Raw genomic sequence first — 17,139 nt, 5'->3', positions numbered from 1 at the left:
CTTTTTGTTCCAAATGTAATGAATTGTACGAACTGCAAAAAATTCGGACACACAGCTACTTACTGTAGCAATAAACCAAAATGTATTAAGTGTGAAGGACCTCATAAAGATAATGATTGCAACAAGGAAATTGAAAAATGTATTTATTGTGGGGAAAGTCCTCGTGAGGATATTTCAGTATGCACTGCATTTAAAGTGCACAAAGACAAAATTAAGCTTTCTTTAAAAGCACGGTCTAAGCGCACATATGCAGAAATGCTTAAAACGGTCATTGATGTCCCCCCTTTGGAAACCGAAAACGGGTTTTCAAATCTAGAGGAACCAGAGGACTCTGACTCTGACGAAAATAGTGAAGGTAATTCGTTTATCACTACCCAAGGGTCAGTTAAGAGGAAGAAGTCTTCTTCCAAATTACCAAAAAAGACACCTAAAGTTTCATCTTCAAAAAAAGATCCCCGTGTTAAACAAAAAAAGTCAAAACCAAAGACTGTGCCTCCTGGTTTGTCAAATTCACAAACCAATCCAGGATCTAGCACAGAAAAAGGTAATAATCCTGTGGGCTCCATTTCACAGCCACCAACAGGATTACTGAAGTTTTCGGAAATTGTTGAATGGATTTTCTCAGCATTTAATATATCTGACCCCTCAAGACCCTCATATTGGCATTCCTTCCAATAGCTAGAAATTTTTTGAAGCAGTTATCAGCTCAATGGCCAATTGTCTCAGGTTTTGTATCTTTTGATGGATAATTTATCACCCGCCGCAAAGGATACAATCACTGTCCTGCAGTGGAATTGTCGAAGCATCATGCCAAAACTTGATTCATTTAAAATTTTATTGCATAGTCAAAAATGTGATGTATTTGCTTTATGCGAAACATGGCTTACTTCAAACATAGCTTTAAATTTTAATGATTTTAACATTATACGTCTCGATAGAGACTCTCCGTATGGTGGAGTGCTTTTGGGAATTAAGAAATGCTGTTCCTTTTATAGATTAAACATCCCTTCAACTTCTAGTATAGAAGTTGTTGCTTGCCAAATAAACATTAAAGGCAAAGATATTTGCATAGCTTCGGTTTATATTCCTCCAAAAGCACAAGTTGGACAGCGACAGCTTAATGAAATGGTTGAAGCCCTTCCTGCTCCACGATTGATTCTGGGGGATTTAAATTCGCACGGAATGATGTGGGGTTCCGTTTACAATGATAGCAGATCATCTTTAATACAAAACATTTGTGACAATTTTAGCATGACGGTATTAAATATGGGTAGCATGACACGGATCCCAAGACCTCCTGCACGCCCAAGTGCATTAGATCTATCTCTTTGCTCAACATCAATTCGACTAGATTGCACCTGGAAAATATTGCCTGATTTACACGGTAGCGATCATTTACCAATCATCATCTCAATTAGCTGTAACAAATGTATTGCTAATTCAGCTAGTATTCCATATGATTTGACAAAAAATATCGACTGGATTAAATACCAAAGTAAAATCTCTAGTATTTTGAATTCAATGGAAGAGCTCCCTCCACTTGAAGAATATGACTTCCTCATTTGTTCGATTCTGGAGGCAGCAGAACAATCCCAAACTAAACGCTTTCCTGGGCCAACGACTAACAGAAGGCCTCCCAACCCCTGGTGGGACAAAGAGTGCTCAGAGGCTAAACTCGCAAAACAAAATGCTTGCAAGACGTTTCTAAAACAGGGAGGAGGAACTCCTCAGAATTTTGAAAAATTTATGGTTTTAGAAACCAAGTACAAGAGCATACTTCGAGCCAAAAAATTTAGCTATTGGAGACATTTTGTCGAAGATTTGTCAAGAGAAACCTCAATGAGCACTCTTTGGAATACGGCCAGACGAATGAGGAATCGTAACGTGGGCAATGAGAGTGATGAATACTCGAACCGATGGATATTTGACTTTGCTAGGAAAGTTTGCCCAGATTCTGTTCCTACGCAAAGCATTATACGGGAATCTCCTCCAAATAATGGTTTTATTAATAACCCATTTTCAATGATGGAATTTTCTATAGCACTCTTGTCTTGTAACAATAACGCTCCAGGGTTGGACAGAATTAAATTCAACTTGGTGAAGAATCTGCCCGACCTCACAAAAAGACGTTTGTTGGAATTGTTCAACAAGTTTCTTGAGCAAAATATTGTTCCGCCTGACTGGAGACAAGTGAAAGTTATCGCCATTCAAAAGCCGGGGAAACCAGCTTCCAATCACAACTCATATAGACCCATTGCGATGTTGTCCTGCATCAGAAAATTGTTCGAAAAAATTATTCTACGACGTCTCGACACTTGGGTCGAGACGAACGGTTTGTTGTCAGATACTCAGTTTGGCTTCCGTAGAAATAAAGGGACGAATGATTGCCTTGCATTACTTTCGTCTGACATCCAAATTGCCTTCGCTCAAAAGCAACAAATGGCATCTGTATTTTTAGACATTAAAGGAGCATTTGATTCAGTTTCCATTGATGTTCTTTCAGACAAGCTCCACCAACATGGACTTCCAGCGGTTATAAATAATTATTTGCACAACCTTTTGTCAGAGAAGTGCATGTATTTTTCACATGGCGATTTGGCAACATTCAGAATTCGCTACATGGGTCTCCCGCAAGGCTCATGCCTCAGTCCGCTCCTCTATAATTTTTACGTGAATGACATTGACAGCTGTCTAGTAACCCCATGTACACTAAGGCAATTGGCAGATGATGGCGTGGTTTCAGTTACTGGGCCCAAAGCTATTGATCTGCATAAACCATTGCAAGATACCTTAGATAACTTGTCCGTTTGGGCTGTTCATCTTGGTATCGAATTCTCTGCGGAGAAAACAGAGTTAGTCGTCTTTTCAAGAAAGCATGATCCCGCGCAGCTTCAGCTCCATATGATGGGAAGAATGATCCAACAGGTTTTAACTTTTAAATACCTCGGGGTGTGGTTCGATTCCAAATGCACGTGGGGAAGACACATTAGGTATCTGATAACGAAATGCCAACAAAGAGTAAATTTTCTTCGAACAATAACAGGATCTTGGTTGGGTTCTCATCCGCAAGATCTAATAAAATTGTATCAAACAACGATACTTTCAGTGATGGAATATGGATGCGTTTGTTTTCGTTCCGCTGCAAACTCTCATTTTATCAAACTTGAGCGAATTCAGTACCGTTGTTTGCGAATTGCCTTAGGCTGCATGCACTCGACACATACAATGAGTCTTGAAGTTCTGGCGGGAGTTCTTCCATTAAAAGATCGATTTTGGGAGCTTTCATCACGCCTGCTAATAAGATGTGAGGTGCTGAATCCCATGGTAATTAATAATTTCGAACGACTAGTCGAGCTTCGATCTCAAACAAAATTTATGACAGTATATTTTAACCATATGTCACAGGAAATCAACCCTTCAAGATATATTCCTATCCGTGTCAGCATCCTAAGTGCCCCTGACTCAACTTTATTTTTTGATACATCCATGCAGCGTGAAGTGCGTGGAATCCCGGATCATCTACGCTCGACGGAAATCCCAAAAATATTTTCAAGTAAGTTCAGGCATATTGACTCTGAGAAAATGTTTTACACGGACGGATCGCGAATTGAAGAAGCGACAGGGTTTGGTATGTTCAACAATAATGTTTCGGCCTCATTTAGGCTTCAAGAACCTGCATCTGTTTATATAGCAGAGCTAGCAGCAGTTCATTATAGTTTGAGTGTAATCGTCACATTATCTCCAAACCATTATTTCCTCTTCACAGATAGTCTGAGTGCAATTGAAGCCATTCGCTCAATCGCTGCTGGCAAAAATGAACCGTTTTTCTTGGGTAAAATAAAACAGTGTCTGAACGACATATTGAATAATAATTATCTAATCACTATAGTCTGGGTCCCGGCTCATTGCTCCATTCCAGGCAATGAAAGAGCCGATAATTTAGCCAAACGTGGTGCTATTGAGGGTGAAATTTATGAGCGACCGATTGCTTTCAACGAATTCTATAGTTCGTCTCGCCAAAGAACACTTGCCAGCTGGCAAGCATCTTGGGATAGAGATGATCTGGGTCGGTGGATGCACTCAATTATTCCGAAAATATCGACAAAGGCATGGTTCAGGGGACTGGATGTGAGTAGGGATTTCATTCGTGTGATGTCCAGACTCATGTCCAATCACTACACGTTAGATGCACATCTCCTTCGAATTGGGCTCTCCGAGACTAATCATTGTGCTTGCGGAGAAGGTTATCGGGATATTGATCATGTCGTTTGGACATGCGTGGAGTATCGTGATGTCAGATCTCAACTAATAAATTCTTTGCGTACCCAAGGTAAACTATCCAATATCCCAGTTCGAGACATTCTTGCTTGTCGTGACCTTTCATACATGAAACTTATTTATCATTTCATAAAGAAAATTGGAGTTTCAATTTAATAAAGGCCCCTTTTAAGACTTAGTTCTGATCCCAGCTGCGTCCATGAGTTCAACCAATAGCTAAATTAGAATAAAAATTATGTAATGATACAAACAAACTCGAAACAGTTTATGAAATTATCAACAAAATGTCTGAAAATAACAGCTTATTTTATAATTTATAGAAGTTAATCGTTTGGTTCAAATAATATTTCCGAGTAGATTTCATAATTAATGACGAGTTACCTAAGATGATATTTAAGCTATAAGAGAATATGTTTTAATAAATTCAAAACGTTGTGACTATGTTAGAATTAAATAAGGATAAGAATATTATGTAAAAGTGATGCTACGGCGAAGAAAAACTAAACTGCCTTAAGAAATAAACGTATTTATGGAAAAAAAAATATAATACAATATAACATATTATAATACGATGCAATATAATATAATATAATATAATATAATATAAATTAATATAACACGGTTAAAAATCCATTGCCGGTACCATGATTAAGAAATTATGAAAATCATGAAACATGTCTTGTTGTGGAATCTGATGATTTTCTGAGGAAAATGAGCAAAGTGATAAGTTATCATCAGTAACAGACATGATCCCATAAGATGGCATGTTTCATGGTTTTCATAACTTCTTAGTCATGGTGCCGGCAATGGATTTGTATCCGTGAACAGGGCCGGAGAAACGTGTTAAGCCCAGGTGAGTAATTTTGCGGACCGGGGGGAACGGTCCAGTTTTTGAAGTATTTCTGAATTCTAATGGAAATTGTATTTAATATGTAATATAGTCTAATATATAACATAATTTTTGAATGATTTTATTTATTATTCCGAGATACAAAAAAATATTCGTATTAATAATAATTTTACTATTGAAGTGCAAAAATAGTGGCTCGTTTCGAATTTTTAGAAATGAATTCATTCATGAGGATCTCAAGATTAAGCTGATCAGCTTCCTCTGAATATGAATGTAGTATTGCGATATGGTTTAGTCGATTTCGCGCCATGGTTGACCGTAAATAATTTTCCACCCTACGCAGAACAGAGAAGCTTCTCTCGTTAGAGCAAGTTGATCCCGGAATAGTAATTAGCAGCTGGATGAACCGGAAATATTCAGGAACAAGTTCTCTACACCAATCATTTTCCTTCACAAATATCACAATATCTCTCAATGTTGCGGATTCATTTCTTTACGTTTCATCAGCTCTAATGCCATATCCCTGTCACTTACTAATCTCAACTCATCGAAATCACCTTTATAAAACAAGACAATTTTTGCAACATCAACCTTTTTACCTATTGCAAATTTTTCTAACATTTGAAAAAAAATTTGCAGAATCATTATCGAATCTACTTCTCAAAAAGCAAAGAACTTGATCGAATATTTCGTAACATGTTCTATGATAATATTCTTCTGGAGTCTTGAAAATATGGTTTTTATCTTTTTTGCTGTCTATTCGCTTCGAAATTTTACGTTGACGTGGCAAATTAGGTTCTTCAATATCGAAATTCTTAGCAAACTCGATGCTTTTCAACCAAATTGATTCAAATTTGGAGTCACGAGAGACAAGGTCACAGCTTCTATTTTTCGAGACGAATCAACGACACAAAGCTCTACCTTCTGAAGTTCTTTGTTCAAAATTTCGATTCGGTCGAATATCTCAATCAATGAATTTAAATGAAAAATAAATTAGAAGGACTCCATACGTTCCAGAAAACATGCAGGTAAAAAGTATTCAGAAGCGACAAGGTTTGGAGAAACAACTCGCAGATAAATAGAAATCAGCTCCGTTCTTGAGATATCCGCCGTTTTATCCAAAAGTATAGAAAAGTACATTGCGAGTTTAATTATCTATACATTATCAGTTAAAATTTTCATAGTCATAACTTGCAATATTTCATTTTGAATATCGTGATTCAACCATTTGTTACCCAAAACTCCAGGGCCAAGTGTCATAAACCATTCAAAACAGTCCGTCGAGATCAGCAAAAGTCTGTGTGTGTGGGTGTATGTATCACTCAATTTTCTCAGAGATGGTCAAATCGATTTTCACAAACTCAGGCTCAAATGAAAGGTCTTGCGGTCCCATAGAATGCTGTAGATTGCGGGTCAGACTTACGGTTCTGGATTTTTAGGGAAAAAGGTGCAAAAATGAATAAAAAAACTATATACACTCAGTTTTCTCCAAGATGACTGAACCGACTTTTACAAACTTTGATGCAAATGAAAGAACTTATGGTCCCATAGAATGGTACTGAATTTTATCCGGATCCAACTTCCGGTTCTGGAATTATAGGGTGATGAGTATTAAATATTTCAAACCGTCACTCAAAGTGCCGATGCAAAAAACGGAAAAAAATTCTAAAATGAACCCAAAACTGTTCCAATTTGAAAATAACTAGCTACTAATCGAACCGATTTCGGCCATTTCGGACCCCAGTCTTTGGAACCGAGAGTACCAAAAATAGTGGTCAATTACTTCAATATGAATCTTACTCATTTTTTTGGAAAATGACTGGACTGATTTTCACAAACTAAGGCTCAAATGAAAGGTATTATAGTCCCTAGTTGAATTATATCCGGATTCGACTTCAGGATCTGGAATTATAGGGTAAAGAGTGTTTGAAATTTTTAGCCGTCACTTAAACTACCGATGCAAAATACGAAAAAAAATCAAAGATTAAGTTTAAAATAGGCGACAAAAAACTTTTTAGAGCTGGTCGTAAAAATATTCAAATGTGTGGATCGAATTTGTTGATGAATGCGTAAACCTACTTTAGTTATGTCGGCTATGGAAATACCGGAAACACAACTCGAAATGTTTCGACATATAATTTACTTCGATTTCTCTTATATACGTCGACGAGAAAGACATTTACTCCGCTAGATGGATTAATCTGTGTTTTATAGTTTGAAACATTGCAAGCCTTAAAGCGCGATTTACCCTGAGGGATAAAAGTAGTAAAATTCTGTATGAAGAAGAAATTATTTTCCACTCGAATTTTCAGGTGGGTAATTACCCACCTATGAAATATTCGGGTGGGTAGTACTACCCACCGTACCCACCTGTTTCACCGGCCCTATCCGTGAATATAATACAATGTAATATAATATGATTTAATATAATATAATACAATAAAATATAATATAATATAATACAATATGATATAATATAACATAACATAATGTTTTATAAGACGATAATATATAAAATAATATGGTACAATATATAACAATTAATGTCGCAGTGTAAGTTATGCTCTTCTTTCGTCGCAGTACTGCAGGAAATTCTGTTTTAATAATAATAATAATGATAATAATAACATAATAATAATAATAATAATAATAATAATAATAATAATAATAATAATAATAATTATATAAAATATAATGTAATATAATTCAATTAAATGTATAATACATAATGTAATAAACAATAGAACTATATGTTGCAATATAATAAATAAACATTGCACTTTAGCTTCAACTTATAAGCCATTTCGCACTCTCTCATTCTGCTACTAACACAGAAGGCGATAGCACCCAGTCGACGCCGTTCTATTGGTTGAATGTCAACATATACATACGGGGAGGAATGAGATAGGAACTTGTGAGGACTTAGTTATCTCACCATTCAACGATCATCTTTTTTTTCTTAAGATTTTAAGTAATAAATGCCAATATTTTAGAAGATCTGTAAAAAAATTCATAACACTCCGTTGAGAACTTTTTGGGTCACGCCCACCAATATGAAAAAATAGTTTCGAGAAAAAAAAAAACGTTCAAAGGTTTGACACACATAAACGCTACGAATACACCGATCTACCATCTAGTCTGCAATTCCAAGGTCATACATAACTCCCTTCTTCTTTTCATGCATGTATCGCCATGTGAAACTTAAGTTGGCATATGATACGGACAAAATCTTTATCAAATTATAGTCATTGAGACTATAATTAATGAAAATAGTGAATGCAATAATATAGAAGCAAAGTCTTGGCATTACATTCCTTTTGTGGAATTTGACCTTTCTTTTTCAACAGACTTCGCAGCTGATTCATAGCGTACAGAATCATTGCATGGCTAGTACTATGATTCTACTGACACTAGGAATCCTTCCAGGTCGGGGCTCGAACATATGACAATTGGCTTGTAAGACCAGCGCCCTATACATTGAACTCGGGCTGAATGCAAAAATATATTAGTGTAAAATTGTTAATGTCAGCCAGCCCATTGCCGTGTAGTAACGAATTCACGAATTTGTAAATTGTAATGTATGGACTATTCTAACTAGAGTGCTTGATGATATTTCTCTTGTTAGTCAAATTATTTCCAAATTACTTTGCTCATCACTATTTCAATTTTGACATCTTGGAAAATAATGGTCAAATAAACTCATTTTGGTTGTACCTGCTCTTGGTTCTTGGTTTTTGGTTCCGGAAGCACAGAAAATAGTGATAAAAATACTCTGTAAAGGATAAGACCTCGCTTTCTCATATCTCGGTTGATTTTTCATTAAGGTGTATAAGCAAGTGACAGTTTCTCTTTGTTTACTTTCTCTTCTATTAATTACCAGGCGTTTTCCACGTTTATCACTCAACTCTTTGCATAAAATGATACCCGAAACTTTCGAGAAAACGCAATACAATAGTAGTGCTACACATCGAATCATTTTGTATATCGTGTTCACTCTAGCGGTAACCGAAGTTAGGGAAAATCTATTAAGTATTTTCCGAGAAAATTTAGTGAACATTTATACCACATCCGCTAACATATGTTTCCCGGTTTCACAAATTGACACTAATGGTATATAACACTGAATGAGAAAAAACGACAACCAATAACCCCAATGTTTTTGTTTAATTGTTTTCAAGTTTTCCAAAGCTTTTGACGAATATTTTGATGCAGTGATTACTCACCTTAAACGTCACGGCTTGATATGCGCTTATTGTTGGGAACGCTGTTGTACCCACACACTCCGGAAGATACTATTTTTTAATGGGATTTTGTTTCACTTACTCACAATTATATCTCACGTTTTGGTGATTCAACCGAAACTCCTACGATTTTACCCTAGTGGTTTTGCTACTGAAAATTGCTATCATTCTAGGCAGATAAGAAGCCGCCTTGCGGCGTGGGAAAAACGGCGCATGACTGCTCTAATCGGATATTTACTAGTCATTTGTGTAAACTTTGTGATTTTATCTGAGTCACTATAGCATCGTCTAGAATCCATCTAGCAGGGAGAGTTTTAATCTTTGTCGTAACCAAAGTAAGACACACGACAGACACATTGACACAGATCAAACATTTCGATTTTTGAAGGCTTTGACTTCTATACAGCTTAATTTAGTAATTTCAAATGCATTTAAACTGTGGATTCCGTTTAAATATCTTTCCGGAAAATAATTCATTTGCTACACTAAACTTGGGATTTTAAAATTTTTTTGGATCCTAATTTTTGTCAAACAACAGAATTCTAGCTTTTATCAACAAAAATAACTCAACAATATTTGGTGTGCTAGAACACGTTCCTCTATCCATTATCTGAACGGTGGCTGTCCAATGTGACATATCTGAACAATCTCACCGGACATCAGACGGAAAAGAAAATGATAACATCCTCAAACAAACGAGAATGTTTGACGATTCCTACTTAAGTACTGCTGATCTCGTAAATTTTACACCAGCTGGGCCCAGAAGTACGTGGAAGTAAGACCTACCTTAGCAGACATCTCCATTTATTCTAAACACTATGGAAAGCTGCAGTGAATGGATCAGAACAACCCGAAAAAACAGTCCACAGTTCAATACTTTACTGACAGGTTGGTTAACGTTATTCTACTATTTAGAGGGTATTTGTGATAGAGCCTCGAATAAAAATTACAGCTATTATGACCCTAATTGCTACCGGTCTACAGTCCGGTTCCTGCATATTCAACCTGAACCTGCGGAACCAGGCGTGGGCTGAGGGTAATACCGAGTTCCTCATCATGCTTACCACTCTTTGCTTCTACTGGGCGGCAGTTCATGGACCATTGGCAGCACTTTTTCTAGTGGGTCGATACGAGAAGAGGACCATTTCGGTGAGTATTTCTTGCAAAATGTTCAATCAACTTTCAGTAACCAGTTCTTGTTCTACAGCAACTGTATCTGACCTTGGCGATGGTGGCGAGCATCTTATTGATCATTGTTCCGGATCATATTGTAGCTGTAGCCATTGCTCGTGTTCTGTTTGGGCTAGCACATGGCGTTGCCTACTTTGTAGTGATGATCCATGGTGGCGAAGTATCTACCAAAGAACGTCGCGGATTCAATATATCTATGGTAAACGTTTGCCTAATGATCGGTGTTCTAACGTATGGATTAATTAGTCCAATGACAAACCATAACTACACCATAGATCCCAACCGACTCAGCGGCATACTAGCATTGATCTGTACCGCAATGGGTGCCGGCTTTGGTCAGTTGCTATCTGTCGAATCTCCGGTGTATTTAATTCAACAGAAACGTGACGATGAAGCTATCCGAACTATGACGAAACTGCGCGGGGAACCGAATGAAACGTTGGAGATAAGAAAAGATTACACGGAGTTCAAAACGATGCTACAGGAAGATGGTGAGACTTCTAGAAAAATTCACCGTGATGGAAACTATCGTCCTCTCATACTACTGTCACTTTGCAAGACTGCCGCCGTCCTAACATTTAATATGGCCCTTAATTCAGTTCGTTTGATAATTCTGGATGAGCTGTTAAGCTCTACAAACCACAGTATGTCAGGCCTGGTTATCATGACAATTCGAGTGATCTTTGGGTGTGTGTTTTCGTTGTTTATCGTTAGGTACAGTCAGAAATACCCGATGGCACTGTCAACACTCACTAGTGGGATGATCCTAGCCATTATGGGATTACTTTATCTAGTGCTAGATCATGTCAATCAATATGTAGCCGTAATTGTCATGATAATCTACGAAGTAGTGGCCTCATGTGGGTTAACCGCCATCCCAGATTTGTACAGCTCGGAAGCGTTCAATACAAAAAAGAAAGCAATGTCGCTTGTTTCCGTGCAGGCACACGAATACTCTACGCATATGTCGATAATCATCAATACGTTTTCGTTCGATTTCAAGAGTGGCCGATATCACGGAGGCGTAATGATGGTCTGCGGTGTTCCGCTTTTGCTATTAGCAGCGGTGTTTTATCATTGGTTACCGGAAACTACCGGCATGACGATACGGGAGTCGCAGGCAAAATTCTGCGGACGTGGAAAGAATCAACCGGTTGCGCATGATCATTCTTCAACTTATACGAGGAAGATTTCTCAGGAAACTTGAAAAGTTTTATTTAGGATAATGTTTCATTCATACTAATCGTTACTAATCCACGGAATAGACCTGAATCACAGGAGCAAGTAGTAATATGCATTTGTTGGAACCCCACAATGAAATATATGATAAGTTCATTTTTTTCTAACAAAATATGTTATATTTGGAATAGATTTTATTATATGAATTCACTGATTTATGTTGAAAATGAATCTATGACTTCGCACTACTTTAGTAATATCAACTATTTTCATTCATCCGGCAGCACGTAAGAGAAATTTTTAATCATTTCATTACTGAAGTTCTAGATGACTTCTTCTGCGTCCTGACTCACGACACCTCCGAAAGCCCCAAAATGACTCGCAAAATAAATTATTTTATCTTCGTCAGATAAGTTGTTAGCATGCTTGATTATTTTTTATTTTTCAAGTTTTCATTACATTTCCCGTCAAACTACGATGCAAGTGAAAATTAAGTACTACGACCGAATGGTTTACCATAAAATTCGTGTGTTTTTTAAATTCGTGATGCGCTGTGAGAAAAATAAACTCTCAACAAAGATTAAATCTTTTGTTTCCATACCCCCTATTTACCTCGGTTTCCACAATATTTACTTTTTTTATTTTTTCATCTCTTCGTAACATCACCATCACCGCCTACGGTCCTACGCTCCAGTCGATGACCAGCATGCGGGCCACCCGCCGGGCCTTCGTAGCCTGGGGGTGTTTCCCGCGGACCCACACGAACTGAAAGGAAGCGGCCATAGATAGCACCAACTGGAAGTCATGCAATATTCAATTCACCGACCACTGCCGAACGCCAACTAAAAGCTTTTTCCAAAAATTCTAGACGACATAATCTAATGATACTATTCTAGTTTTAAGTTAGTCGTTAATTAAGATTAGGAAATACCCTTGGCATCTTAGAGCTTAAGCAGTGTGCCTAAAAATATATATTATACTATTGAATAAAAAAAAAAAAAGATTAAATCGACTCTTGGAATACTTTAAAAATGAATAAACTCATAGGCAACGCTAACATAATCAACTCGGCTTCATGTCGTGTTATCGTTCACTTTCGTGTCAGGTTTGATACTCTTGAAGACGAGTTGACAAATAACTGTTACTTCGAATCGAATAATGTTGTTGAAAACTTAACGAGACTTGTCACAATGTAAGATATGCTTCGATTAGTAATAATGTGTATCGTGTCGAGTAAGATAACGTTCAATACAAAATCCCTACTTTGGATTTTTAATGTACGTGTTCCAATCTAACTTCCCATACTACGACTCCATACACGGATCATTCGAGTCTTTTTTGCAATTATAAAGGTTATAGTCATTTGCCTCTCAGTTCAAAAATACTTCCTATGCAGAGTTGGGAATAGAGTCCAGGTAGGCTACGTGAAATTCGATGATCTCACCCATTACGCTATGTCCGCCCCCAAACCACGAATCGAGATAGTTGACAAACTCGAGTACCATCTGGTAATTACCGACCTGAATACCAGCAAAGAGACACAGAGGTACATTATAGCAGGAAGTCGTACGCACTCAGAGAAGCCGCAAGATCGTAGAATGTACGCCATATTACAATCTTCGGAAAATTAATTTACAATCTTCGGAAAACATTCAAAAACGCTAAAGTAGGTTTTTCCGCATCCGCTAGATGAATCTGCGTAAAAAATAAAATCATTTTGCTCACACAGATTCACTAGTTAAAGAAACTGATTTACTAAAGTAAATTAATTTTCACTCAACAGTAGCTACAGAACCTTACTTCTTCTTCTTGAACAAACCTAACTTCTTCTCTTTGAATGTGGTGGGCTCAAGAGGAATAGGAGTACAACGAGCAAGGTACATCGATCAAGTGAATCAAAATTTGAAAATTGGGTAATCGTACAAATTATCGTCTAATAAGTAGAGCCATCTCACTCTTAAAAGAAACACCTAAATTATCAAGGAAAATTAGGAAATTTCTAGTAGAGCAACACGAAAAATTCCAAATGAATGAATAAAAATTTATCTTACCTTTCATTTTTTTTTGGAATGTATTAGAAGACTAAAAGGCCGAAAAGGAGATGATGCGAGAAAAATGCGCACTGTTTACAAACGACTCGTACTCTTTCATTACTTGGCGTGTGAATTTCGGTAAGTTGTGACGGGCATTTCGTCATAGATGAAATTCAAAAGATATCAGCGACTAACAAGATTATTGGGAAATCAATGTCATGATCGGGTTTGTCATAAATTAACGTAACTTATCAGAACAGTGGTGACCCGATAAGATACAGCTAACCTACGTTGCAACCTGTCATCGAGGTGAACCGGTAGAATGAGTTATCCAGTCGAAAACGAATACTGCCAACGAGAAGTCCAATTGTGATTAACTTTTGGCAGGCAAAAAAATGGTCGGGTGTGCAGAATGGTACGCAAAAAGCCAAAAGAACAGGATGCAAACCAACACACTTCTGAGTGGTATAATTAACGGCTTGAGATCCTTGAGCAAAATTAATAATCACAAACTTCTTACTGCTAGGTATAACGACCCTCATTTTGTGCGGAATTTTCGTAGGAAGTAGCATTTTTAACGTACATATCCGATATGAAACTTGGACTTTCGATCAATCAGAATCCGTTATATTACTGATCGTCAATCTGTTCTACGTAGCAGCAGTATTGGGCTCATTCGCCGGGGCATTTCTCGTAAATCACTTGGAAAAGCTTCTTCTTTCGGTAAGTTATCGTACAAATCCCTCTGTTTCTTGTAATATTACAATTGTTACATTATGCCACAGAGAATTTACCTAATGTTGATCGCCGTGGCCAGCACACTGCAGATAATCGTCCCTAAAAGCATAGTTGGTGTTGCCTTCGCTCGTTTCTTCGCAGGATCGGCCTATGGACTAGCCTACTTAGTAGTTTTGATTCACGGAGGAGAAGTGATCGTAAAAGAATTTCGCGGCGTGGCAATAGCGTCCATCAACCATGTTCTGTTCTTCGGAATACTAGCACACGGAACAGTTAGTCCGGTTGTTCTGACTGATCACAACCTGGAAGCAAATCGAATCATCGGTATTACTGGGATTACATTTGCTCTGCTAGCAGCTTTGATTGGTCAATTTATGACCTATGAATCACCGATATTTTTGGTGCAGAAAGGACGAGACGCTGAAGCGATACAGTCACTGATGAAACTAACGTTGGAATGTCGAGAAACTATAGAGATTCGGGATGCCTACATTGATATTAAAGTTATGCTACATGAAGACTCACTTGCTTCACAATCAATACTGAGCGACGGAAACTGGAGACCACTTCTATTTCTATGTTTGGGCAAGATAGCAGCGGTTCTATCCTTCAATGCCGCAGTCAACCATATTCAGCTTAATGTTGTCGATCAGTTATACGACATGCCGTATTACAGCATATCGGGTGCAATTATTCTAGCTATAAGAATCTTTTTCGGACTCGTATTTGTATATCTGGTAGATATCATCGGTCGGAAACCACAACAGGCCCTGTCAGCTTTTCTGAGCGGAGCTATTCTGACTGCTATGGGGATCGTTTACTTGGTGACGGATAACGTGGATAAAAATGTAGCAGCGTCCATCTTTCTAACGTTTGCTTTCGTAGCAGGTACAGGGGTTACTTTGGTTCCGGATGTTCATTTATCGGAAGCATTTCCCACGCGAAAGAAAGCATTCTCAGTAGCCGTTGTACAGGTAGTGGAACATTGTGCTCAAATATTGATCATATCTCTAACATTTTCATTGAATCACACGGATTCCGGCATTTATGGAGGCATTCTTCTAGTATGTGGAATACCGCTAATGCTGATTGCTATTGTCCTGTACGCATTTCTTCCGGAAACGAAAAAAATGTCCCTTCGACAATCAAGGGCTGCATTTGCTCGCAAAGAGTCCCTCTACGAAACGGGTGAGGCGTCGAAAGATAATCTCAGTTATTAAATATGTTGTGTACAAATTGTGTATCGAAAATCTATCAACAAAACTCGACTTATCGGTAAAGATACCAGTGTGTGGATTTCTACCAGCGTGTGATAAGGAAATCAATCAGCTACTGGTTAATGTTATTAGTTACGTTCCATCGATGCATGCCATTTTTCCTTCATCATGTTTGCCCGAAAAACGAAGGTGGGAAAATATGTTTTTATCCGATTCCAAGTTAATCCAGCCATCGAGTTTTTATTGATAAAGCAAATTGGAGTGATTTTTAGTTATAACAATGATTTGAAAAAAACACTACTTTTTAATCATTTTTCACCTGGTTTAAGGTTTGGAGTGTTCTTTATCTATCGTAACCATTTCATACGTGGAATAAACAGGATTGACTTGTTCCGATTAGGATGAAGCTTTACATTTGTCTACAGTATGGCAAACCATTTGTTTCGTACGAATGAAGAGACCAATTCGGTTCAGAACTCAACTTTTACTTCTTTTTGATTTTCGGATCCTTTATGCGAGGTTGGGATCAAACTCAGACAGGCTGCATGAAAGACAACGACTAACCCATCGTGCAATATTCGTCTTCTTTAGGAGAAGCAAAATTTTTGTCTCAGGTCTGAAGAATAATATTCTAGTATTTAAATAACCACACACTACGAAAAAAATCATGTAAAATTACGTCTCTATAGATGCACATAAGTTTACAATTCAAATTTACATAAGTTTACAATTCAAAGCATTAAAAATAAACGATTTCTTGAACTTCACAACTTAAATAGATTTTTTCTTCATTTGATATGTTAGATCTTCATGAATTGCATCGGCTTTTGGCTTTGGCTGGCCGTATTCCAGCTGTTAGAAGTTCGATTTTGAAAAATTGGTTATCATTAGACAGATACGTCTATCGTAACATAAATGGAACAGAAATATTTTCAATTACACTTTGTTAATGAAAGTTATGATCAAAAACGTAACCAAAAGTCCAAGCATAAATTATCGAAAACTTCGTATTTTCGACATATCTTTAAATTCAAAGCGACTCCATATGCATTTTTATATACCAATAGATGGCATTTGATACCAGCTATTTGTTTTAGAAGAAATAAATTTCAACTGCACTGAAAATGTCTCAAAAAATTCGATATTTTCACAGAAATTATAGAATATTAGAAGTATTTGAAGAATGCTATATACAGCTAAGCATTTTTGTAAACCAATCGATTGAATTTCACGGAACGACCGAAATTAGCTCTGCGCCTAAATCGTATTACTGTTTTTGAATTAGTTGATTTTAACAACAAAATTTCCAAAATAACTATAAAATTAGTTAAAATTGAGAATTTACTTTGCTGAAAAAAACTCTTATTTTTAGAGAATGTGTTTAGTTGGCGAATATCCTGGACACAAACCAA

At 37.1% G+C, this 17,139-nt stretch overlaps 2 protein-coding genes across 2 annotated transcripts; both read left to right on the top strand.

Annotated features, from left to right (window-relative positions):
• The first annotated feature begins 10,129 nt into the window (after positions 1-10,129).
• LOC131437658 (facilitated trehalose transporter Tret1-like) lies at positions 10,130-11,966 on the top strand. Its single transcript, XM_058607150.1, has 3 exons — positions 10,130-10,257; positions 10,322-10,518; positions 10,577-11,966. Exons 1-3 carry the CDS (start codon positions 10,188-10,190, stop codon positions 11,765-11,767), a joined length of 1,458 nt encoding a protein of 485 aa, XP_058463133.1. The 5' UTR covers positions 10,130-10,187; the 3' UTR covers positions 11,768-11,966.
• Positions 11,967-14,116: 2,150 nt separating this feature from the next.
• LOC131438695 (uncharacterized) lies at positions 14,117-16,378 on the top strand. The gene is made up of 3 exons (XM_058608871.1): positions 14,117-14,237; positions 14,299-14,495; positions 14,558-16,378. Exons 1-3 carry the CDS (start codon positions 14,168-14,170, stop codon positions 15,728-15,730), a joined length of 1,440 nt encoding a protein of 479 aa, XP_058464854.1. The 5' UTR covers positions 14,117-14,167; the 3' UTR covers positions 15,731-16,378.
• Positions 16,379-17,139: the final 761 nt, after the last annotated feature.

Source organism: Malaya genurostris, chromosome 3, assembly GCF_030247185.1.
Source record: "Malaya genurostris strain Urasoe2022 chromosome 3, Malgen_1.1, whole genome shotgun sequence".
NCBI lineage: Eukaryota > Metazoa > Arthropoda > Insecta > Diptera > Culicidae > Malaya > Malaya genurostris.
This window is presented reverse-complemented; position numbering and strand designations above follow the sequence as displayed.

Excerpts from the sequence above, each read along its gene's own strand:
- LOC131437658 (XM_058607150.1), top strand. The coding sequence starts at position 10,188 with ATGGAAAGCTGCAGTGAATGGATCAGAACAACCCGAAAAAACAGTCCA. Across the intron at positions 10,258-10,321 it reads GTTCAATACTTTACTGACAG|CTATTATGACCCTAATTGCT; the intron begins GTTGGTTAACGT and ends TAAAAATTACAG. Across the intron at positions 10,519-10,576 it reads ACGAGAAGAGGACCATTTCG|CAACTGTATCTGACCTTGGC; the intron begins GTGAGTATTTCT and ends CTTGTTCTACAG.
- LOC131438695 (XM_058608871.1), top strand. The coding sequence starts at position 14,168 with ATGGTCGGGTGTGCAGAATGGTACGCAAAAAGCCAAAAGAACAGGATG. Across the intron at positions 14,238-14,298 it reads AACCAACACACTTCTGAGTG|GTATAACGACCCTCATTTTG; the intron begins GTATAATTAACG and ends TCTTACTGCTAG. Across the intron at positions 14,496-14,557 it reads TGGAAAAGCTTCTTCTTTCG|AGAATTTACCTAATGTTGAT; the intron begins GTAAGTTATCGT and ends ATTATGCCACAG.